The following is a 26962-nucleotide window of genomic DNA, read 5'->3' on the forward strand; positions in this document are numbered from 1 at the left end:
TCTAGGTCAGAGGTATCAAACTCTGCCACACTTGCAAGCTGGCTTTCAAAACAGCAGTCCAAATGTGATTAAATTGTAATTAGGAAAAGGATAACAAAATAAATACAAATTCAATACAAATTCAATAGTAATACTGACTTGAGGTTTTTATAAGTCAATATGTAGCCCACTTGGATATATTTCTATTTGAGTGCTTCACTGCCACTCTCAGTTAATGAAGAAGGGGGTTGATCATATTGTTGTTCAGTCCTTTCTGACTTTTTGTGAAGCCATTTGGGGTTTTCTTGGCAAAACCCGCTGGAGAGGTTTGCTATTTCCTTCTCCAGCTCCTTTTCACAGCTGAGAAAACTGAGGCAAACAAGGTGACTTGACCAGAGTCACACAGCTAGTATATGTTGGAAATCAAATTTGAGCTCAGGTCTTCCTGACTCCAGGGCTGGCATTCTATCCATTGTTACCTAGATGCTCTAGATGAACCATAGAACCATAGAATTTGAACTTCGGAAGGATCCCCAGAGATCATTGAGTTTTATTAGTGTCTCCTTTAACAGAAAGGAATTCCCTCTATAACATACCTAACAAGTGATTCTCCAATATTTCCTTGAGCTCCAGCAGAGGCAAAATTCACTACTTCTTGAGGTAGCCCATTCCACTGTAGGGGCAGCTCTAAAAGAAGTTTGTTGGATTTTTTCCTGTGATATCGAGCAAATTTAGGCCCTTTTGTGTTTTATACTGTTGCTCTTGGTTCTTCCTCTTGGGTGCAAGTCTAGTCCCTCTTTCACACAATATCCTTTCAAATACTAAAACACAGTTATAAAATCACTCATAGATCTTCCCAAGGTTAAACATTCCAAGATCCTTCAGCCAATCTTTATAAGACATAGACTAAGAATCCTTTCCCATTCTATTTACACTTCTCTGGAATTCTTCGGTTTATTAATGCCCTTCCAAATCTGCTGTGCCTGGAACTAGATATAAAATTTCAGATGTGATCTGACCATGCATGTAGATTGTTTCCTATTTATTCCTAAAAGCAATGCTTTTCCTTAAGTAACCCAAAATCATATTAACTTTTTTTTCTCACTATCATATTGGGCTTTTGGTTCACTAAAACTTCCACTTTTTTCAGACATTTTTTTTTACTCTATTTACTCATATCTTTTTCATCTTATATTTAAGAAGTTGATTTTTAAACTCTATTATAAAAATTACAATTTTAAATTTTTATTCGATTTAGCTTAAAATGTTCTATTCTATCAAGATTTTTTTGGACCCTGTCATCTAGTGTTAGTTATTGTTTCCAGCTTCATGACAAATGCAAATTTGATAAGTATGTAATCTATGACTTTATCCAAGTCATTAATAAAAAAATTTAAATAGTCTAAAGCCAAGCACAGACCCTGGAGAACTCTATTGGAAACCTCCTGCCAAGAGATCACACTAATCCATTAATGATTCAACCAGTCTCAAATCCATCTAATGATATAATCATCTAGCAGAAATCTCTCCTTCCCTTCCACAAAAGTAGTATGAAATTCTATTTTGTTTTACTAAAATCTTTTTGCAGTTGTGGAATCTTTAATCATTTCAAACTCTTCATGACTTGTCTTTTGGATTTTCTTAGCAAAGATGCTGTAGTAGTTTGCCATTTCTCCAGCTCATTTTACAGATGAAGAAACTGAGGCAAATCGGATTGTCTTTCCCAGGATCACACAGCTAATAAAAGCCCAAGACCAGCTTTAAACTCATGAAGATATGCCTTCCTGACTCCAGGCCTGGCATTCTTCTATTGTGCCACCTAGCTGCCCTATTTACTAAATCTAGGTAAACATCATTCTCCTCACCTACCAGTTTAGTAACTTGTTTAAAAGAAAAAATAAAGTTAGTTTGCTATGACCTATTCTTGATGAAGCCATGTTGGCTTTTTACAATTTTCACTTCCTTTCCTAGATGTTCAATAATCATTTCTTTAATAAATTTCTTCTAAAAACTTCGCAGGAATCAAAGTCAGGCTCACCAGCCTATGGTTTGAAGAATCTATTCTCTTCCTCATTTTTCTTTTTAAAAATCTAGACATTTGTCCTCTAATACCTCCCCCCATCATCTATTATCTTTCAACTATTTAATAGCTATATAATTACATTTACTTTTTTTTTCAGGACAGGATGATGTAGTTCACCTGGACTAGGTAACTAAATCAAGGGCAAATGAGTGCTCTTGATCTTTTAATTTACCTTTAGTATCAATCTATTAGATGTTTTATTTTTCTTATTTCTAGTACAGAAGTGGAGTTGAAAAAAGAGATCAGGGCTATAAATAGAGATTTAAATGTCACAAATAGAGAAGTGGAACATAGAAGAGTAAATGAAATTCCAAGAGAGAGCATTAAGAGAAAAAAGAAGAATATTGTAACAGGTCAAAGGGAATGAGAAGAAGAGGGAAATTGCTGTACAGTAGGGCCCCCTTATCCATGGTTTCATTTCCCTTCATCTCAGCTATTCAAGGTCCTGGGGGCAGAAGTCCCCCAAAGAGCCAGAAGTCTGCCTGAAGCAGAGATCTGGTTACTAGGACAGTCTCTTCTGCTTCTACTTTCACATTTTTTAGGATATTTGGGGGGGGCAGGGTTGGAAGCTTCATAATATCGAGAGGGGAGATAGAAGCAGGGAGAGGGCATATATATATATATATATAGAGAGAGATAGACATAGATATATACATCAACAGTTGTTCACTTCCATTCATGGTTTCAGTCACCCATGGTAGGTTTTGGAACATATGGAATATATTCCAGTGGATATGGGGCCCTACTGTATTTTGACAATTAGGAAGTCATTGTGAACTTTGAAAGGAGTTTCAGTAGAAAGATAGGAGCTGAAACCAGATTTCAAAAGGCAGTAGAGGTGGTAAGGAAATCAAGATCTTGGGCACAAGATTTTTTATAATTTTGGAAGCAAAAAGTAGGAGAGAAATGGACCAGTAGCTAGATGGAATAAAGGCATTGTTGAGAAGCGGATGGATGAAGTGAGGAGGATCTGGGTTTTAATCCTGCCCCTTAAGGTGTTAACAAGGCATCTGTGAGGTTGGATTGGGGGCAGTGGGGTGGAAATTGCATCTTCATTTTTACTAAGAAGAAAGAAATAGCTTTGGCAAAGTTGTGGCAATCAGAATAATAAATTAAAAGGAGTAGATTAGAAGAAATGCTAAGTAGCACCAAGGGACCAGTTGAACTTCTGAATCACAAAAGCAAGTAGTCTTTTTTGATTAATATTTGACTTACTTAAACATATATGTAGTATCATCTGGACCTGTAATTGTGTTATAGTACAGAGTTCCAATAGTGAAAAATCCCTTTATTGGTAGTGATTGGCAACTCCCTGTAATTTATTTCAGTACAGAATAAGACTTATTTTTTCTTAGACATGAACAAAGCAGAAATGTTTATATATGAGTGAGTATATATGTATGTATGTATGTGTATATATATATATATACATATTTAAACATGTTTTTTTTCTTGCCTTCTTAATTCCCTCACTTATCCCCTGAACCAGCCTTTCCAACTATCTTCTTCAACCTTTGGCTGTTACAGTAACAATCACAATTCAGTGTATCCATAATATGTCCAGAACTTAACTCATTATCTTGCTCCAAAATCTTCCCTTCCTCACAGTTTCTTTATTTCGGTTGATGGCACCACAACCCCCAGTCACTGGGACTCAAAACCTCAAACTCATCTTTGACTTTTCACTCTCCTCTACCTGCCACCAACAGTCAATCTCTCGGGATTTTCAGTTTTATTTCTTTAACATATCTCCCATCTGTCCTACTTTCTTATTTACAGTTCCACCTTTTGTAATAACTTCCTAATTGGTCTTACCACCTCATCTCTCTCCTCTACAATCTTTCCTTCACATAGGTGTCAAAATGTACCACCTTCTCCCCCTTCATTTAATAGCTCTACAGCCCAAATATTTAATTATTTTCCCCTCTCCCAGGTAGCTAACAAAGTACACTCCCTTCTTAAAAATGTTAGGGTCTTTTGCAAGTCTTCTTTGTCCCAAATTCTCCTTTATTCATACTATTTGTGTTTTTTGAGGGATATCCCTATTAAATTGTAAGTTTTTTTAGAGAAGACACTGTTGATTTTTTACCTTTGTATCCCCAATAATTAAGAAATATTGAATGGAATGGAATTGAGAACTACTGGAAATCATTATTCATCTTGAGATTTTAAATACATTTGAATGTTTTACCTCTCTTCACCTCAGTTTTCTGATGAAATGGTCCTAATCTCCAACATTTTATCCTATGTCTTCTAAACCTTAGACTATCTCTCTTTGTACAGAATCCCAATAAGAGTGGAATTAAACTTTAGAAATTGTTTTCCTAGTGGGATTTGGGCAAATGACTTAATTTTTACTGTCTCTCCAAAGAAGATGTAGGATGCTTTGCAGTAAGATATAAGAATGATCCATGTTTTAAACAACCAAGAAAATGACCAGCTTTTTTGTGATAGCTCCAAATTTTGGAATATATATATATATATATATATATATATATACACATATATATGGTATCTAGGTAATGATGGAAAGTCTCTCAAAACAGAAGATTCTGATTTCAAATTACTCTCCCCTGAGAGGTATGTCTGGCAAATTTCCCAAGATGGCAATGCTAGCTTCCCTTGTGTACTTCCCACCCAAACCAAGGTCCTTATCTGTCTTTTGGAGGGAGTGGTATCCTCTCCCTGACTTCCAAAGCCAGCAATCTTCCACTCAGGACGGATATTATGCATTCTACTCAGCTATAGCATTCAATGCTAGAAAGCTTTTTATTTCCAGGGAATAGCTGTAGCCTCATCTAACAAGAAGACTTTTCAGAAAGAATATGGGGCATTTTGGGTACACTCATTTATGAACTAATCTCTAACGTGTATTTGGATAATATATTATGAATCATAAGATCCTAAATCATATCATCTTGTCCAAATGTTCTTAACCCTGGGCCTGTAAACTTATTTTTTCTTTAAAAAATATTTTATAACTATATTTCTATATAATTGATCTCCTTTGAAATCTGCTGTATTTTATCTTAAGTATTTAAAAACTTGATTCTGAGATGGAATCCATAAGCTTCACCAGACTGACAAAGGAACCATGACATGCAAAAAGTCAAGAATCCCTGCTCTAATTTATCTCCTTCACTTTCCACGTAAAGAAACTGAGATTCAAATTGTTAAAGGCACACAAGAGTAAGTGAAAAAATTTGAATTTGAATCCACAGCATCTGACTCTAAGACAAGTACACTTCCCTCTATAACCTGCTACTTCAGTTAATGTATGGTGATTTCTAAATTGTGGTATTTGGGGAGCAATCAGGAGATCCATCCACAAATGTGTCACACTGGAAAAAATACAACTTAGCAGAGGTTCCTTCCTAAACTGTTTTCCTAGTCTTCTCTGGCTAGTATTTTTATAGTGCTTTACAAATATAATCACATTTGATACTTATGACAACCTTGAGAGAAGTAAGTGATATTATCCTTATTTTCCCCATGAAGTAGCTAAAGCAAACTGATATTAAATGACTTACCCAAAGTCACAAAGCTAGTAAGTATTTGAGATGGAATTTGAGCTCTTCCTTAACTTGTGCTCTCATCTGTCCACTATATCACTTAGCTCCAATCCTATTTATTTTCATCATGATGGCTTCAACCTCTATTATTGCTTCAATCCACTTTCCTGAAGGTACTAATTTCCTAACATGCTCATATTCCTTTTCCTTTGGGTCTCAAGAGAAGCTATGTCTCACTTTGGGGATTGCTTGGAGCAGGGCTGGAGGAACTAACTTTTAATGCCTGGATCAATCCTCTGGACTACTTGCCTTTCAAGAAGGTAGAATGGCACATAGCTCAGAGAGGTGATTTAAAAGGATCATGGGGAAGTTCTTTTTTACTCTGTGTGTGTGTGTGTGTGAGTTTGTGATTTCATATGAAAGGCATTCCTTATGAGGGAAAATCCTCTACCAATACAGATAATCAACTATTTTGCAACTTAAGATTCTTAGAGAATTGTCTTGGGAAGATGGGGGAGGTTAAGTGAATGGCCTTCCCAGTATCACAGAACTAGTGTAGGTTAGAGGTGGGATTTACATTCATCTTTGTAATTCCAAAATTCTCTCTCCCCCTCATTATGCTCCCTTTCTTCCTTCATGAAGCCATACCCCAATACACAGATGTAAATATATTTATTATATGTATGCATAATTTACATAAATTTACATTATAGATTTATAGGCAAAATATATTTCTCTCAGAACTCTCAAATTCTCCCATTGACAAATTATTTCTTTGGGTTGCCTTCTCCCATGAGTAGTTGTTTAAAGAACAAATCCTATTAAGAAGGGTAAGACTTTGATGTGAATAAGCTCAACTGGTGTGGGTTCTGGGGGGAAGAAAGACCTGTGGCCTAGAGGGAGAGAATTAAGCAAATGGAAATGTGGGGCATCAAAAGCAATATTAATTGCTTGACAATTTGGTTCGGGATTGGTGCTGTCAAGCATCACTTCCTGAATTATGCCATAGTAAGGAAGTGAAAAATTAGTATCACACAGGAGGCTTGGGAATTTTAAATATAGACCATATCTACATCACACCAAAGAAAAGAACTCCTTAATGACAAGTAGTCCAGAATTTTATTACCTCTTGCCTATCAATCAACAATTCTTTATTAAAAGTTCCTGCTAGGCTCTAGGAGCACAAAGACAAAAAATGACAATTCCTTTCCTCAAAAGTTTACATTCTATCCCCATTTGGGGTGAACCTATAATTTTATTGGTATAGGAAACTTCTAGTGAGTACAATCCATCTACTATTGCTGTTCAGCAATTCAGCTATAATTTATAGATTTTGGAGTTATCTGGAGGCACTGAGAGATTAAGCGATTGAGTTACACAGCCAAATGTATCAGAGGTGCTAACCTACAATTTCCTTTCTCCAAGCCTGTTTTCTAGCCACTATGGCAACTGTGCCTGTTGCCTTTCATGGCTCCCCCAAATTTCCTCATAGTTCTCCAAAACATGAAGCCCATTTCCTACCACTCTTTGATCATTCCCATGTACATTGCTTGAATTTACTAACTCCAGTTCCTCCCACTCCTTGCCCAAGTCATTCTATACAAACTGTTGGATATTAATATTCTTGAATGTGAAATTGCTCCACTGCTTAACAGTTAGATAGACTATTTTCTAGCGCTCGCCTAGTGAATAAAATCCTTGCCTAGTGGGAAAAAAAAAGTCTAAAGCCTATCATACAGGGACCACAGCCACGTAGACATGGAGAGTTATTTGGCTATTCTAATGGAGGAAAGGGAAGGGATGGGGGTTTTGAAAGTGATTTGCTGACAGTGTAGATAGAGATAGAATGATAGATAGACCTCTAAATGTTAACTAAGTGGGGGGAGGGTTGTTAAGTCATCTTGGAGCTCATTAACAGTCTCAGAATATTGAGAAGAGAATGGTTTTGTGTTTAACTGTCTGCCTCCACTTCCTTATGGCAAAAACCAACACAAGCCAGGAAACAGGCTAACTGTGGCTGCCTGAAGGCTCCCTGTGTTTCCTTACAAAATCCTTTGATTTTTGCTGGGGCTCCTTGCAGGGCTGACCTTGTCAGGAAATGAATTTGCTGTTCATGCAAGTAAGAGTTTTAGAAAAGAAGATTCCCAACAAGCTAACAGGGGTTGGGAAGAAGGGTTCAGAGATAAGCAGATGCTCCAGCTGAGGCAACAAGGTCTGTTTATTTAGCCTATTCCAGGGCCTCTGAAATGGCTTGCTTAATATTGCATCTATGGAATATTATTTTGCACAAGGGTTGGCTTAGTTGGTTACGGCATGGTGCTAATAAGGCTGAGCAATGTTCAATAGGCTCAAGGATTTGGTAGACCATCTAGCCCAATTCCCACTCAATTCAAGCACTGCTTCTACAGCATCTTTGGCAGGCTGGATACATTCAACAAGCATTATTAAGAATCTTCCCTGTGTTTGACACTGTTAGGCACTAGGGACAAAGAGATAAGAGCAAATCGGTCGCTTCTCTCAAGGAATTTTACATATAACTAAGTGAAACAAATTATTCGTAGAAAAGGAAATTAAAAATAAATATACATGCACACATATCTACACAAGGTTAAAAGAAGTTAACTAGAACAGGTTTCCTATAGGAAGTAGCACTGTTGAGTTGAGCCTTGAAAGAAGCTTCAGGTTCCATAGAGCAGAAGTGAGGGGGAAGAACATTTTAGACATTGAGGTCATTGTGTTAAAGCATGGAGACAAGAGATGGAATCTCACGTGTGGAGGATAGTTTGGATGAACTGCAGAGTGCGTAAAGAAATAATGTGAAATAAGCCCCCAAAGCAGGTTAGAGCTAGATCGTAAAGAACTTTCAAAGCCAAAAGAAGGTGCTTAAAATTGGCCATTTAGAAGCCACTGAGGCTATTGGTCAGAGGAATAACAGACAGAACTATTATCATTTGGAAAGCTATGTGAAAGATGGATTAGAGAAGGGAGAGCCTTGAGGCAGAGAGACCAATTGGGAATTGCAGTAAGAGGGAAGAGAACCTAGAGTGATGGTCATGAGAGCAGAGAGAAGAGATTGCATTCAAGAATCATTGCAGAGTCTGATTAGATAAAGCAGGTAACTTATTTGATCCTGGAGGGAGAGAGAATGTTAAGGGAGAAGAAATAATCCTGGATAAACCCAAGGATGTGAACTTAGTTAACTGAAAAGACAGTGGTGTCCGCAACATTTCATTTTGGAAACATTGAGAATTTCTGGCTTGAAAATATATTCATCCTTTATAAAATGCCTCACTCTCATTCATATCATAATTAATCATATAATAATTAACCAAATCTTGTCATTTCTATCTCCACCATGTATCTCTCATATATCCCCTTTTCTTTCATCAGATTTTATTATTTGATCATTTTCATTCATGTCTGACTTTCCGTAACCCCTTTTAGAGTTTTCTTGACAAAGATACTGGAGTGATTTGCCATTTCCTTCTTCATTTCATTTTACAGATAAGGAAACTGAGACAAACAGGTTAAAATGACTCAGTCAAAGTCATATAGCTAGTAAATATTTGAGGCTCGATTTGAACTCAGGAAAATGAGCCTCAGTACTCTATCCACTGCAGTACTACCTACTCCAACCTAGTACATAGTAAGCCCTTAATAAATGGTTAATTAGCCAACTGAATGACTTGTTGATTTTCTACACTACACCCTGCCTCTCATTCTGGATTTTAATACAACCATCACCTGACATCCTTTGGTCCTTGTTTAATTCAATAGATTCAGCTAGAAGAGGTTTTGAGAAATCCTCACTTCTGATAAGATAGAAAATGCGTTGGATTTGGAGACAGAAAAAGAAATTTCAGACTTTGGCCCAATTGTCACCTTGTACCTTAGCTCTTTTCTGGGGTTATTCAGGTATTTCTGTGACATGTATAAGGTCAGGTCAGATTTAAGCAGAATTGAGAACTTTGCTTTAGTACTTTCTTTCTTTTTCACTCTTCTCCTTTAAAAAAAAATCCTTACTTTTTGACTTAGAATCAAAACAAAGTATCAGTTCCAAGGCAGAAGAGTGATATAGGATAGGCAATTGGAGTTAAGTGACTTGCCTAGGATCACACAGCTAGGAAGTGACTGAGATCAGGTTTGAATCCAAGACTTTCTGTCTCCAGGTCTGGCTCTCTATACCCACTGAGCCATCTAGCTGCCTCTACTCCACCCTACTTTTAAAGAACCAGTTGGCCAACCAATATCACTTAGTAGATTAAAAGGTATAAAATTTAGGGGCAGCTGGGTAGCTCAGTGGATTGAGAACCAGACCCAGAAAAAGGTCTTGGGTTCAAATCTAACCTCAGACACTACCTAACTGTATGACCCTGGACAAGTCACTTGACCCCCCATTGCCTAGCCCTTACCATTCTTCTGCCTTAGTTCTAAGATGGAGGGTAAGGAGAGTTTAAAAAAAAAAAAGACAGACATTTAAATTCCAATTTAGTTTATAAGCCTAACATTGCACTGGAAAAACCACTCACTGTTACTAGCAATCATGTATTATTACTAATGCTAGCTTGTTGTAGTTGCAGTGCAATTTATAGTTTTGAAACCACTGGTCCTCAAAAACTTGTGAGGATTGTTCCTGTTTTACAGACCAGAACACTGAGACTCAGCTAGACTAAATGCGAGTCACACACTGAGTTAACCACAGAATGAACTGAGGAATCGAACCCAGATATTCCTTAAAATTCCTAGTTTAAGCTCTTTCCACTGTCTTACTAAGAAGCGCTCTGGAGAACATTTTTATTTCTCAAAGAGCCCCAGAATCTGTTGCTAAGTCAATGCCCCTTCTAGTTACCTGTAATCGTGAGCTTGTCTGATTCCCACAGCTACCATCACAAATTCCTGTTTCATCCACGGGCTAGAGAGAGATAGCCAAATGAATAAGTCTAATTCCTGTTGCACAGCCCTTGCAGAAGGGAGGCAGGAGCCTCTCAGTCAATCATGATGCATTGTCAGAAGGATTCTAAAGGGAAAGGAAAGGGGGAGGCAAGGACTCTTTGCAAAACTTTAACTTTGAAGATAAGAGTTTTGAACTTTTCTCACTAATAAAAGAGTGATTTTTTCCAGAACGCTATGTACGCCTTAGCAAGTTAGCAGAGAACAGAAACTTCTCTTCTCAATAATCCTTCCAAGAAACTTATTTTCTAACTCTTTAATTTCTATTGTGAATTCTGTACTAACTTAATACATTCTTATTCTGTTCCCCTATTTCTATCTAAGTAAAGAATTATTCTAGGAACTGCCCTAGTAAAGAAAGGTGTTGTAGTCAAAGAATTGTTTTGACCCAGAACAGTCCCTAGGACACGTAGGTAGCATAGTGACCCTGGACAAGTCACTTAGCCCTGCTTGCCTCAGTTTCCTCATCTAGAAAATGAGCTAGAGAAGGAAATAGCAAACCACTTTGGTATCTTTGCCAAGAAAACCCCAAATGGCATCAGGAAGAGGTAGACAAGCCTGAAATGACTGAACAAGAGCATGGAAAAGAAAAGAGTGGACCTCTGGCTCTAGTCCTATCTCTTCCAATCAACTAACTGTGTGACTTGCCAAGTTTTAGGCTTAGTTTCCTTTCCTATAAAATTAAATTTTCTGATTAGAAAACTTCTAAGGCTGGTTTCTAGCAGGGGAGACAGGGCTTCAGGCAGAGGTAGTGTCTGTAGTGCCTTGACAATATAAATGGGAAATTGATGATACAATTCAAGGTGACTCTATGCATTTGGCAGCAAATTTGTGATTCTCTTTTGTTCAGTTTCCAGGGGCATCTGGGAGAGCTCATGCATCACTTTGAAAATGCGGTTGCTGATAGTTTATATATTCCAGAATTCCTTAGCAATTTGGGTTGTAATATGTCCAACCAGGTTAAGAATATTCCAGCAGGCGCCTCTCATCAGTGATGAGGATGTGGCTGAGCTCAGACAGCTGTTGTATTTTCTGGCTCCAGCTGCATATCTCTTGGCAGATGGGGTGTCTGAGTGTTAATGCTGACTTTGGGTGTAAGAAGGACAAGGATGAGGGTTTCTCCATTGCTGGAAGGTCAGATAGTATTCAGCAACTCCACTGATTGACTAAAAGCCATGGATTTGAAGGGGGTGACTATTTATACGTTTTTTAAAAGTTAGTGGAATAGAGTAATTAATCTGGAGTTAGAAGGCTTGAGTTCCAATCTCTGCTCCTCTACACAACCTCACTGGGCTACAGTTTCATAAATTTAGATGTCAAAGGGGCATTGAAGGCCATCTAGTTCAACCTCCTCAGTTTCTAGATGACAGAACTAAGACCCAAAGAAGTTAACTGACTTGCCTGAGGGTCTGAAACTCATAAGTAACAGAGATAGAATTTGAACCCAGGTCCTTTGAGTCCAAAGATTCTTTCCTCTTCTTTATCTCTCTCATGAGGAAGATGGACTAAATGATGCCTAAAGTACCCTCTGGCTCTAATCCTGCACTTCTGGAGAAAAAATTTATAAATGATAATTTTTTAAATTGAAATATTTAATTAATTAATTTAGAATATTTTTCCATGGTTACATGATTCATGTTCTTACCCTCTTCTCCTCTCACCCCCCTCCCATAGCCAATGAGCAATTCCCCTGGGTCTCACATGTGTCATTGATCAAGACCTATTTCCACATTATTAATATTTGCACTACGGCAATTGTTTATAGAGTTTCCGTTCCCAATGGAACCATGTGATCAAGCAATTGTTTTTCTTCTGGGTTTCTACTTCCACAGAAACTGATAATTCTTAATCTATGCAAAAGGGCCTCTATTTCAAAAACTCATTGGAATGGATCAAGATAGGTTGCAGGCAAAGTTGTGAAACAATCGAGTTAGTCTTCTTAAAAGATCCTATTTTAGGGACCTAGATAGAGATTTTGGTCCTTGGCACCCATCATGAAATAAAGTGTCCTCATGCTGCCATTTGACTGCCTAGTTTGGCATTCTACTGATTTTATATAATCCATTCCTTCAAGGCTATGATATGCTTTGCTCCCTAGCAATGGATGATTATGGGTTAATCGGGGAGATTCTCTCCACTAATGGGCTGCATCTAATTTTTCAGTCATGTCTGACTCTTTGTGACCCCCATTTGTAGTTTTCTTGGCAAAGATATTGGAGTAGTCTGCCATTTCTTTCTCTAGCTCATTTTACAGATAAGGAAACTGAGACAAATTTGTAAAGTGACTTATCCAGGGTCACACTAGCATAGTGTGTATAGTCAGAACTTTGTGCCTCTATGCCTGGAGCTCTATCTAGTGCACCATCTAGCTGTCCCAGCTAATGTATTACCTGGAGGCAAACTGGTTTTGTGAATAGGATGCTGATATTGAGCTCATGAAGAAGAAGATGGGTTCAAACCCTTAGTCTAACATTTACTGATCTTGTGGCCTTAAACAAGTCACTTCAGCACTATGTGCCTCAGGCAATTCCTTAGAATTTACTCACTAAATCCTGCTGTTGATGGTGGAGGGGGTTCTGCAGCTGATGGAATTACATTGTCCTTCCAGATTCCAGGAACCCCTTAGCTGGTATCTTACCCCTTCTAGGTAATTTCTTAACCAGTTAAAATGCACCTTAACCACCTGAGGGGAAAGATTTGTCTAGCAAAATGAGAGCCCAATGAGACCTACTTCCAGTTACCTATAGTGGAAGCATGCCTTTGATTCCTCTTTTTCCTAGTCCCAATTCTTATTCAATTGGTCATAATCCAATTTTTGGAAACATCCCTCCTTTATTCTCTATTCCCATTCTTGCCATCTAAGTCAATACTTCATTGCTTCTTCTCTAGACTGCTGCATTAGTCTCTCTCCATGGTGAGTCTCTCTCCCTTGGGCTGGGGGAAAGGGAATAAATACTTGTTATGCTTTTACTACATGGCAGGCACTGTACTAAGCACTCTACAAATATGACCTCATTTGATCCTTAAAATGTCCCAGAGAGAAAAGTGCTATGATTATTCCCATTTTACAGTTGAGGAAACTGACACATAAAGATTGAATGCTTCGCCTATTGTCACTGAGCTATAAAGTGTTTGAGGTCATATTTGAATTCAGGTCTTCCTGGATCTCAGGCCCAGGGCTCTATCCACTGCATCATCCAGCTGCCTCTAGGCTTTCCTAATCCCTGCCAAGTGATAACCCAATTTACATCACTCAAAAATCTTATACAACTCCTTATTAGAATAAAGCAAATTCTTATTCAGTTTTGGTATTCATGATCTGGTTTTAACATAACTTTTCAATCATATATTATAATTTCACATCTTCTATGATCCAAACAAACTGAACTATTGATCATTCCCCAAAATGACTTCCTATTTTTCTACTCCTGAACCTTCACCCTTTCTATTTATTAGGTCTAGAATTTCCTTCCCACCACAGTGATTTTTATTTATTAAGATCTGATTCAGTCTTCAAGTACTAGCTCTAATGTTCTTTCTCATGAAGTTTTATTTCTCCTCATGGACTCTAATTAGAAGTGATCTCTCTTCTTCCTCTGAACTCTCAAGATGTCTCTTTCCCCTCTTATATTCTAATTTGCATCATAGTGTACTTATCCCCCATATTAAAATACAAACTTTTGGGGGGCAAAAGGTATACCTATCTCTTCTGTCTTTATCTAAGCATTAGAGGAGAAAAAATAAATTTTTCCTTCAGTAAAAGAACTGTTCATTGAAATCACTTTATATATATATATATATATATATATATATATATATATCATCACCTACTTTGCCCATGGGAAAGGACAGTTGGGCCCTCTAAAAAAGACAACTTATGTCTCAATTCTCACCCACTTCTCTCTCCATGTCTGATCCCCCTTCAGGTCTATAGAATAAAAGCAAGTCCTCTGTCCAGTCATAAGGAAAGTATCAAGTAGCTCTTTTCCTTCTCTCTCACAATAAACACTGCTTAATAGCTTGGTCTCTATAGATGATAGAACTGCCCTAATCTCTCTGTAGTTGGTTAATTTTCAGATTTTATGCCTTTTGGGAGTTGTTAGCCCAATAGACAGAGACCCCAAGTGACTCTATAAAGAAAAATAGACCTCTCAATCTTTCATATGCAACAGGATATAGTATTTGAACTAGATTCTGCCAGAATTGTTGATGTGCCTTGGAAGCAGTCAAAACTCTTTTAGTTCCATAAGGTAGTGATTGGTTCCCATTTGAGCTGAGTAACCTGGCTGATCAGATCATGAGGTTAATTGAGGCTGAAGATGACAGATATAATTTCCATGGAGGTCAATAAACTGCTTCAGAGTCATTTAATTCTGGCTTACCATATCATGAATACTGACTGTTACCGATGGACTGATTTGTCAGGACAAACGTTACCACTTCAGAAAGACCAACTTAAAGATATTAGGAGTCACTAGTTACATCGTTGAAGATGGACAGAATACTAAATATGAGACAGAGTAACTTATTGAATATAATATTAACTATTTGCTCCAAAATGCTGAATTTGCATATGGGAAAAGCTCCTAGGCTGGGAGAATTTGGTTTTAGGAGTTGACAGAGTTGAGCAATCATGAATGGGATACAACAAATCATCAGATTTTCCTATTACTGTCCAGTCGCCCAGGTTCACAACTTTGGTGTCATCTTCAACTCTATGCTCTTTTTCACTCCGTATATTCAACAAGTTGCCAAATTTTGTTATTTCTACTTCCACATCTCTCCCATCTGTCCCCTTCTCTCTAGTCACACAATTATCATCCCAATTCAAGCTTTCATTACCTCTCCTCTAGAGTATTGTAATAACTTCTTTTATCTCCTTGCTTTGAGTCCTCCATTTGTTGTTAAAGTGATTTTCCCAAAGCTCAAGTTGGACCATTTCACTCTCCTATTCAACACATTCCTGTGCACCTCCATTGGCTCTAGGATCAATATTATTCATCTTTATCTTATGGTTTTTAAAATTTGTGAGTTTGTGAAAGTTTTATTATATACATAGTTATTGAATGCAATTTCTAAGTAAATAAACATACACATTTTTGGTACATGCTAAAAAAATCAGTGATAGAGTTCATGAACAAAAATGTTTAGGAACTATTGACTCCATAGTTAAATCCTGGGGAGTTGCCTGAGGCATGCAGGAGTTATGTGAATTGATTAGAGCTAGTAAGTGTCAGAAGCGGAAGTTAAATCTACTTCTTGACTCCAAGCCGAGAACTCTATCCACCATTCCAGGCGGATTCTTTTGGTAGGGAAAAGAAATAAATAAGAGTTAATAAGCTCTGTCTTCTTGTCATCATCTGTTATGATCATCTCATCCATTCTGTTACCAGTTCCATCCTTTGAATTTCCTCTTACCTCCAACAAAACCAAAATAAAAAAATAACAAAACACCCTTTTTTGTTGTCTTGGGAATTCATAACTCACCTCAAATTGCTCTGAAATTTAGCTCTATTAATATTATACCAACAATCTATAGCACCATTCTTTAACATTCATATTCAGTTACCTGCCCTTGTACAGGTTTTTGGTAAATTTAAGCTGACCAATAGTTTCCCTGTGCATCTGCATTGTTCTCTTTAAACATCTCCCCCTTTTCTTCCTTATTAGAATCATTTATGTTTGTGTCTTCAGATGTCAATTTTGGGATCACAGATCTGGTGGTGGAAGGGAACTCAGAGGCCATTTAGTACAAATGCCTTCATTTTACCAGTGATGAAACTGAGGTCTATAGAGGTTAAGCAACATGTATTAGGTCATACAGGTAATAAGGCATTCCCTCTGAATGAAGAGGAAAGAGTGGGACTTCAAAGTCAAGTCAAAAATATTTGTTAAGTAGTTACTATATGCAAAGGCAACTAGGTGGTGTTGTGGATAGAGTTCCAAGCCTAGAGTCAGGAAAAATTGAGTTCAAATTCGACCTCAGACATTTAGTAGCTATGTGACCCTGGGCAAGTCACTTAACCCTACTTGCCTCAGTTTCCTCATCTGTAAACTGAGTTGGAGAAGTAAATGGCAAGCTTTTCTGGTATCTCAGCCCCAAAACGGGTCATGAAGAGTTGGACATGCCTGAAAAATTACTAAAAAGCAACAATATGCTAGGCATTACACTGGGGATAAAAAGAAAGGCAAAAACAATTCCTGTCTTCAAGGACCTCACATTCGAATTCTTTGGTTCAGCTCTATCTTGTATTAGTTCTTTTTGTTCTTTTTTTTTGTGGAATGTGGGAAGGTGGTCCAGACTTATGATTTCACAGTAGTAAGGAATATCTAGTTAGGAAAACGGATCTACCAATGATAATCAGACTACTCTGCAATTTAGAATGTTTAAAAGCTCCCTGGAACATGAAAGTTAAGTGAAGTTGGGTCTAGGATCCCCAAATGTCACTATATTAGAGCTAGAACTCAAAACCAGATTTCCTGGAATCTAAAACCAGCACTCTATGCCATCCTTTTCTGTCATATTTGTTCTATGCTCCAAAGTTTTAGTGATCTTTTTTCTTTTCATCCTTCTCTTAACATATGTTAAGATTCACCTTTGTTTTTAGACTTTTTTCCTCCTTTTTTAAATACTTTTTTCCCATTCTTTCAGGGTTTTCCTCATTCTACCCCTAAAGAATAGACATGTATTCCTCTAACTCTCTTCTCTAGAAGGAAAACCAACTTGTACATTGTATATTTGTATCCATTATTTGAAACTGTTAAAAACAAATCCTCACACTCTCTAGTTGGCTCTCTTGTTGGTAGCAGCATCCTTAGTTCTCTATAGTTCTTGTGGCTAACTCATATGCCTAGTTGCTTTGGAGAGTTGCCTGAACACCATTCGCATTGGCTGTGAGCTAGGTCACTGGGAATTCCTGAGACAAGCTTTATTTGTTTTAAAAGGCTTCCCTGACTTTCCTCAAGATCAGATTCCAGCTTGCTCAGCTTGCCTTTGATCCAGATTTAACACATTCTTGACAAAACCTAGCAGACCAAAGCTGACTCTCCTCTGTCTTCTCTAAGGACCTAAGTAGAAATCCAATATCCATCCATCTAAGTCTCCGTTCCTTGTTTTGCTTTTCTTCTCTCTCCCCTGAGAAGCCTTTCAGAAATCTACTTCTGGATCGTTTCTTTTCCTCTTTAGTATCTTCTACCCTCAGTTCATTCCCAGGAGATCAGATGTTCTTGCCATCGGGACATTTAATGTGAAATATTGGTGAGATCCTTCTACATTGAAACGATTGACCATTAGTTCTTTACTGAATATCAATGTGTGCTGCACACTTTATGTGTGTTTATGCTTACATAGTAGGATATTTGATTGACTGAGACTCCACCCTTGTTTATAAACATTCTCCTTAAGAATCCAGTGGCCCGCCTGTTGGCAAAAATGTTGGTTGGCAAGCCTGGAATTCTAATGTAATTGATGTAACAGGGAACCCAACCCAGATGCTTGGAACAAGCATTGTCACTAGGGTGGAGTCAATTTTGTTTCTGCAGAGGTACAAAAGCCCACCACTCTGCAATAAGGTTAAATTAGTTCACTGTCTGACTGCTACATGGGGGCTAGTGCCTCCCTGGCTCATAGCAATGTCAATACTGCTTTCCTGAACTCCGCCTATTGTATCTAGAGGAAAGTGGTTTAGCATTGTCTTCCACTGCTCCCCCCAGGAAATATGATATCACGCTCTAACAAAAGCGGGAAAGCTGACAGATCTATTCAGATGGGTGTGACTACCACACACACCTAACTGGTCAAGCCCTGTGGAAAGGGCTGTGAAAGAGAGAGAGGAGAGAGAGAGAGAGAGAGAGAGAGAGAGAGAGAGAGAGAGAGAGAGAGAGAGAGAGAGAGAGAGAGAGAGCGCACATTAACGGTGGCCCTTGAATGATGAACTGAATATGCCCTCTCAGAACTGTCCAAAAAAGATTGCTTTGGTACAGTTGATTTTCTTCTTCTTTTGGCATGTAGCCCTCTTAAAACCGTCAATTAGACTCTGGAGCTATAGGACACAAGGCCTTTTGCCCTCATCCCCAGATTTGTGGGAAATGTTAAGAATCCTATTCTTTAATGGCCCCATGCTCTTAAGCCAACAATCTTTTGGAACATGAGTTGGAAGAAGACCAGTTTCCTGGAAAACCAAATGGAGGAGCAGGAATGACTAGAGGAAAGCAAAAACAGATTTGTCTAAAGAAGCTGAAGATTCACAAGGTCCTTCCCTTCTTTTTCAAGCATCAAATAAACTATTTCCCAACATCATCATCATCATCATCATCATCATCATCATCATCATCACATTTATAGAACACTTTAGAGTTTACAAAGTGCTTTCTCTTTGTCGTCTCACTTAATCCTCACAACTACTTTACAAGGCTGATGATATTATTATCCCTTTACAAATGAGAATACTGAGACTGAAGAGTGTGATTATTTAGTCACACTCATAGTAAATGTATGAATCAGGATTTGAACTCAGATCCTCCTTCCAAATACTTCTTTATTCTTACTGTGCCATCTAGCCACCAAAGGCCAGAATTTTTTTCTATTTTTCTCATTGAGCCAGAAATAATTGTTCAGTTTTTTTTTTTGCTTTTCATAAGCAAGATACTCATGCCCACTCCATTAAAAAAGGAATCCCTTTTCCAATGTAGCCAGTGAATATATTATATATTGATGATATTTTGATAATTTCTATACTCTAATCATACATATTCTGGTTTTGTCATTTATAACACGTGAGACCTTGAACAAGCCCTCTAAATTAAGTTTTGCATTTATAAAATAAAGAAGGCAGATTAGATGACCTTTCGTTATTCCTTCCAACAACGTCTATGATGCTATTAGTCAAAAAATATTGCTAAGTACTTACTATATGGTTGGCACTATGCTAAGAGATAGGAATACAAAGACAAGGGAAAACTTGGTCCTTAAGATCCTATAATCCTATGTTAGAGCTAATATTCAACAATGGGCTAATGCTTGGAGTTATTTTAGTGTCACAGTTACACTAAAACACAAGATGTGACTCTAGTGTTAATATCATGATTTTTACCTTTTATTATTGACTTGACAAATTATATTATTCACATGTAAATAGAAGGGGGAGGGATTGACAATTATGTTGTGACTTAGAATAGATTATTAACCAGGCCTCTCAAGCTCAATTTAAGTTTATGGTTGCCATACTAAAATTCAAATGTGCCTGAAATTGCCATGAGTTGACCAGTTAATGATGAATTTCTAAAACACAGGATCCAAACAGAAGGGAAAAAGCTTTTCCCTGGATACACAAGTGTTTTATCCTATTTAAGCCAGTATATGATGAGGAAGGGAAGATAAAAGGAATAAATATTTATATAGCACCTATTATGTGCCGAGCACTGTGTTAAGTGCTTTCATCTCATATTTTCTCATTTGTTCCTCACAATTACTCAGAGGTAAGTGCTGTTAATGCTCTTATTTTGCATTTGAGGAAACTGAGGCAAACAGTTTTAATGAATTTCCCAAAGGTCATATGACTAATAAACTTCTGAGGCCACATTTGAATTCTGGTCTTCCTGTCTCCCTGTCCAGGGCTTTACCCACAGGACCACCTAAAATAGATTTCTTTGGGGGTAAAGTTACTTAGGAAAAACTATCGAAGAGGTAAATTTTGAATCAGATTTTGAATAAAGATTAGGAGGTGAAAATTCTGAGAGACATGAGTAAAAAGCAAAAAGGAAAGAATACTCCAAGAGAGTTTACTAGATAGTAAGGGGGCCAGCCAGAATGGAGTGGAAGGACCATATGGTAGATAGATTAGATAAGAAAAAGGAAGCCAGTTTATGGAGGGCTTTGAATCTAAGGATGAAGAATTTGAGTTAATAGATAAAAGGGAGGTCACTTTAGACCCTTAAGCAAGGAAATGACCACAAAGCTTACAAGGTAGATTAACCTAGTTGTGGTGAGGTCACATACCATTCTGTTAGTCATCCTTTCACTCAAATTCTGAGGCCATTTTGTTATAACTCTTCCACTGTACCTTGGAGAAGACTAGGAAATGCATAGAGAGCCTGGAGAAAATTTCTTTTTAGAGGCTATGCTTCTGTTTTGTCAGCCATTTGATATGCCTTTGACTTCTCAATGTAATTTTGAACATGCATATTGACAGTATATATATTTATGAATATGCAATTTTCTCCCAAGGCACACAGAGTTCAATTTTAGGGTATAATTGAGTGATGATTAGTTTGTTTTTTAAATTGTTTCCTTCCATTATAGAATCAAAATTGTACATTGGTTTGGGGTCAGAAAAAGTGGTAAGGGTTAGGCAGTGGGGATTTATTGACTTTCCCAGGGACACACAATGAGGAAGTATCTAAAGCCAGATTTGAAACCAGGACCTCCCATTGCAATGTCTGGCTCTCAATCCATTGAGCCACCTCATTGCCTCCCTGATGATTAGTTCTTGTTCATGAAACACACATTGCTATTCCTGGCTAAATATGCTCAGATTCTTAAAGCATTCCTTCTATGACATCTCAGCCTCCCAGATACCCATCTCTACTATGCCAAAGATGATGTGCTCAGAAATAGACATTATACTACAAATGTGGTTTGATCAATGAAGAGTGATTTGGAACTCTTCTTTCCCTTAATTAGCACAATGTCTTCCTGAGTTCAAATCTGGCCTCAGACACTAACTGTGTGACCTTGGGCAAGTCAGTTAACCTTATTTGCCTCAGATCCTTTATCTGTAAAATGAACTGGAAAAAAGAAATGTCAAAACCACATCAGCATCTTTGCCAAGAAAATAAAAAATGGAGTCATTAAGATCTGGACCCAGCAACAAACTCCAAATGTAGCTTCATCAATGAAGAGTGATATGGTGCTATTTTCTTTGAAAATTTTAGTCTAGGCTTATATTAACATTTTTAACAGGTCTCATCAAAGTATTAAGTCCTTTTAAAATCAAGAACAAATAAACCTGTTCATCAATTTTTTTCCCCATCCTATTCATGGAGTAAGCTGTAGTTCAGGGTTTAAAAGCATTGAGCCTGGAGTCAGGAATATCTGAATTCAAATTCAGTCTCAGATACTTTTTAGCTGTGTGCCATTGGACAAATCCCTTAACCTCTAATTGCCTGACAAAAGGATCCACTAAAGTCCCTGAGAAGAAATGGCAAGCTACTCCATCCAGTATCCTCCCCAAGAAGACCTCATATAGCTACGGTCCATTGAGTCACAAAGAATTGGACACAACCGAACAACAAATTTATGATCAGAAAGTCGGCTGCCAAACCAACTCACAAAGACCATCTAATAAGGCACAGAGAACTAGCAATCCACATGGATAGAGAATTTTTTAAAAACTCATATATATTTGGGGTTAGGGTTACCATTCGCAAAGCCCTTTATGTTATTTCATTTATCTTTCCAATAACCCTATGAGAAAAGACAATATTAGTATTTCCCTTTGACAGATGAGAAAATTGAGTCCCTGAGAGTTGAAGTGACTTGCCTAGGGTTACACACTTAGTAATCAAATGAATCAGGACTCAAACCTGACTCGGGTTTTCCTGGCTCAAAATCCAGCATTCTCTCCACTATGCCACACTGAGGAAATAATAGTACTGATGAAGTCATAGCTGTTTTGAAGAACTAATACATATTCTTCCAACTGGTACTCTTAAGAAACTTCTTAAAGTGCCAGCTACATAAGGATTCTCTTCAGAAGATGTATCTACACAAAGGCTACAACTCTGGGCAAAAGACAATAACTGCAACACAAATCCACATTTCATACCCAGCACATGAAGTCAGTCAGAAAGGCTCAACCAAGCAAGGATGATGCAAGAGCTACCATGTGAAAATTAACATTCATATCTTTGGGAATGGGTTTAACAAATCATAAAAAGGAATTTTTAAACATTCAATAATTTATAATCTTATGGGAGTGTTTTTATTCCTTTGTTTGCTTAATACAGGCTGCACCTATGCCTGGAAACATTTCTTCCTCAACTCTACTTCTTAGGAACCCTAATTTCCTTCAAAGCTCAGATAAAAAGCTACTTCCAACACGAGTCCTTTGTGACTTCCTACTTCCTTCAAGCTCCCTTGGAAACTACCCTGTATTTATTTCTTTTCCACATATTTCATCCATTCTCTTTCTTTTCCATAAACCCAGCTGACTAATTTTTACCTTTCCTTCAGGACCCAAATGAAAAGCTACCCCTTCTACAAAACCTTTTATGATTGTTCTGGCCAGATGAGATTTTGCCCTCCTCTCTGACTTGAGAGCACATTTTTTGGAAGATTTTTTTGGTTCAGTTTCACATTTTTATCTTTTTTTTATAGGTATTTGTATACATATCTCCTCCTTTTAAACTTAAGTTTCTTAAAGGCAAGAACTATATCTTACTGATCTTTGTATTCTCCAAGTGCCTAGCATGGGGCTTGCTCATAGTTCTTAGTGCACAGTAATGCATAATAAATCTGGACTTCCAATTTTGGAAAAAAACCAAAACCCTAAATATTTTTTTTTACGAACTTTTGGGTTTTTTTTAATCCTATGGATTTTATTTTATAAATTTTAAAACATCATTCTGAGATGGGGTAGTGTGGCGACATGGGCTTCATTAAGCAATAAAAATGGTTTATCACATAGAAAAGGTTAAAAATCCCTCTAGCCCTGTTCATTATTTTTTTAAATATAAAGACTGATACTCTCCAGGAGAAAAAGTAATAGTGGTTGAGGGTTTGAAGATGTGGATTGTTATAACACATGGTCACGGTCACGTCGACTTAAGGATTAATCATCTAAGGATCAGTTATTCTGAATATGACTATAAGAACATGATGTTCGTCCTGAATGCATGTAAATAATTTGTTTTATATATTCCATATATAATATGTATTTTATGTTTCAGATATAGATCACAAGTATATATCCATAAATCCATACATATGCCTATATGTGTATAGACCCTTCTTTTTCTCCATAATTTTTTTGTTAACGTCTTTTTATTTTTTCCTTATCTAAAAATTCTAGTGGCAATTCACCCAGAGCAAACTCAGAAAATAAAGAAATAATCATGATGTCATCCCTTTGGAGTAATTTCCATTGCCATCTGGTAGCTTTCAATTGTGGAAAGTTTCTTCCTTTTTTTCTCACTTCACTTTTTGTTAACAGAAACAAAAGAAAATCACTGAGGCTTATAATATATGTGATTTGCAAGCTAGATTTTCCTATTCCTTTCTGTCTGTCTACACAGGCAACTTGGTTTGTAGAGATAGGCAAATGTGCTAAGGAGGTAAGCACTGAAAATAGCTCAACTGGAAACTTCAAGTAAAAATAACCCCCTCTGTTTTTCACCAATGAGTTTGCTTCTATCTTCTAAAGTTTCTCGACAATTGCCTGAATTTTCACTCTAATCTGTAGAGACAAACTATGAATTGTTACAGATTGAAGTGTGGATGTTTTCATTGCTTTAAATGAAAGTCTTAGGAACTTCTATCACCGAAAACCAAAGCCAATTTCGAATGGATGCTCTTATCAAATATAGAGAAATGAACAGAAATCCTTAAACTAATCTTTTCTATACATACTTAATTATTATAATTTTCTCTGGCCCAAATCTGTTGTCATTTTATTGAGAATGAATTTCTAATTCTTTTGGTATACACCACTGAAAGTTTTCTTTAACATCTCAGGGTCCTGCAAGAGGCGAATTGGATGCATCTTTAACTAAAAATTATAAAAGTGGTTGCAGGAAAAGCAATATAAATTTAGCTGAGTTTATTCAAAGAAGGACCAAAAACATAACGCCCGCTCTGCTGAGCCTGAGAATTCATCACAGAACAATACTCTCAAAAACGAACTGATGCAATAAATGTTTAACATTTGAACAGTTGCCACGTTTAAGAAACACTTCTAATGTAACGCACAACTGACACCCCTTCAGATTCTTCAGCTAAATGAGTGGGGGAACAACTGGCACTCCCATTCGATGGGAGTGCCCCAAGGCAAATCCAGCAGTTCTCTAGGCAAAGACAGATCTTACCTGAAATGATCAGGCTGACACCATAAAGGACTAATCGAGCTAAAGAGTTCATGCTTCCCCAAATCTCTCCATCCAGTTTCCACAGCCACGCATGGGTTCCCCAAGGATCCACTCAGCAAACCTGGGCTTTGTCACTTTCCATGGGCATATTCTAGCCAGTCTTGTTTATACGATAGAAGCAAGAAAGAGAATCACTGGAGCAGACTGGAGCAGTCTCATTGCTGTCTGAGCACAGGGAGTTGGAGTTCCTGTTTCCTTTGTAGATTAGGATAGGAAAGGCTGTATCTTAAAGGCAATTGGTATCAGCAGGACTGGGAGGCTTGGTAAGCCCTGTCCATTTTGCAATATATCAAAACACTCCTTTGCTCTGCTCCTGGGGTAGAGGGTTGTATTTAGAGAACCAGCAACGGGTCATGGTCAGCACTGTCAGAAACAATGGGAGCATCCTCTGCTAGGCAGGATACTGAAAATAACAAACCCTCCACCTATGTATGGTATGTGATGATGGTCATCTCTTCTCCAATTGTTCACTGTTCCCCAAGGGCCTTACTGTTCATTTATGCTCCCTGGCAAAGGATTTTGGGGGGTGTGGTGAACATGTTTGGCTTTTTTTTTTTTTTTTTGGATCCACATGGTTTTAATTTGAAAAGAAGTTTTATGTGATGAGACCATGGAATCCTATCAGAATTTAATGTAATAATCATTGGTGGAGTTAATAGTTCGGAGAGCCCTGTGGATTGATTAGTCCCAAAATTTACTTGACCTACAAATCTTCCCATTGGCTGATGGTATAGGAATAGAGGATTTAGAGCTGGATGGGGCTTTAGAGACCATCTGGTTCAATCCAAAGAGATATGTTCAACATACCTAGAATCATTCGTGTAGTAACAGAACTCGGTTCCAAACTATGTTCTCCAAAGCCCATCCACTTAATACAATCCCACAGTGTCTATTATCTAAGATATTGTATCTATTGGCAAAATGCTTAAGTATACCAGTGCTGCGAGTTTGTATTTTTTTAATTATTATTATTTTATATATTTATTACAAGTTACATGTAAAAACAAATTTCCACATAAGTTTTCCAAAGTTATATGATCCAAATTGTCTCCCTCCCTTCTTCCCTTCCCCTTCCTGGAGCTGGCAAGCAATTTAATCTGGGTTATACATGTATTACATGAATTGCATTTTAAATCTTCATTCAAATTCATTTGTGGGGGCAGTGAGGTAGCCCAGTGGCACCAAGTCTGGAATCAGGAGGACCTGGGTTCAAATCTAGCTTCAGACACTTCCAAGCTGTGTTACCCTGAACAATTCACTTAATCCCAATTGCCTTGTCCTTGCCACTCTTCTGTGTTGGAATTGATACTAAAACAGAAGGTAAGAATTTTGTTTTAATTCATTTGTGGCTAGCTTAATTTCCTTTGGGTCCTGGAACAAACAGTTCTAGTAATTTGTGATATGATTTTGTGGTTGTGATTTACTATTTTCTTGAAAAATCTATACAGCTATAAACATATAAATAACAAAAATGAGTCTATATGAATGAATGAATTTTTTTTTAAAAGTAAGAGATCACTAATGTGCCTATGCTAAGTGCTGGTTATACAAAAGAAAAACAAGCTACTTTCTGCTATCAAAGGATTTACATTCTAAGAAGACACAACACATAAAGGTTTTAGTTGGAGGGATCAAGCATTATGAAGTACCTACTCTGTCCCAGCCACTGCGTAAGCACTTTATAAATATTATCTTATTTGATCCTCACAAGAATCCTAGGGAGTAGTTGTTATTTCATTATCCCAGTTTCATAATTGAGGAAACTGAGGCAGCAGAAAGGTTAAGTGACTTGCCCAGGGTCACCCAGCAAGGACATGTCCAAAGCCTGGCTCCAGACCCAGAATTCTATGCCTCATATCACCTAATTGCCTCCATGATCTTTTGGGTGAATTGATAAAGTAGATGGTAATACAACACCTATCATGTTATTTCCATTGATAAAATTGTATCTATGTGTAACTCTGAATTATTTAAAAGGGTGAAAAGTGACCAAAACAATTTTTCCCAGGCTTCAGTATCTGTGACTGCAGAGGAGGTGGGGAATATAATACCTATTAGGGCAGTTAATAGGTCACATCTGTAAGGGTTGTTCTTCTGGAACAAGGCTAAGGAGGCCAGGCTGGCAGCCAGTCTGTTCCTGGGGCTCTTGGATTTATCTGTGCATTGGCAGTAGTTGAGTTGATGTTGGTGATTGTGGTAAAAGCTGACCTGCTCTGCCCTAACGTTATTCCTCTAGGTGCTAACTATAACTGTGACTTCTAGGATAGAGGCAGAACCTGTGATGGGGGGGTGAGAG

The 26962-nt window shown here is 37.5% G+C and overlaps 1 protein-coding gene across 1 annotated transcript in view; it reads right to left on the reverse strand.

Moving 5' to 3' along the window:
* TEK (TEK receptor tyrosine kinase) overlaps nucleotides 1-25138 on the reverse strand; it is a 141809-nt gene extending 116671 nt beyond the window's left edge. Inside the window, exon 1 of the mRNA XM_001374814.5 lies at nucleotides 24607-25138. Within this exon, the coding sequence (XP_001374851.2) occupies nucleotides 24607-24658 (52 nt within the window). The 5' untranslated portion in view covers nucleotides 24659-25138. The remainder of the gene's footprint in view (nucleotides 1-24606) is intronic.
* Nucleotides 25139-26962: the final 1824 nt, after the last annotated feature.

The sequence above is a fragment of the Monodelphis domestica genome, chromosome 7 (genome assembly GCF_027887165.1).
Source record: "Monodelphis domestica isolate mMonDom1 chromosome 7, mMonDom1.pri, whole genome shotgun sequence".
In the NCBI taxonomy this organism is placed as follows: domain Eukaryota; kingdom Metazoa; phylum Chordata; class Mammalia; order Didelphimorphia; family Didelphidae; genus Monodelphis; species Monodelphis domestica.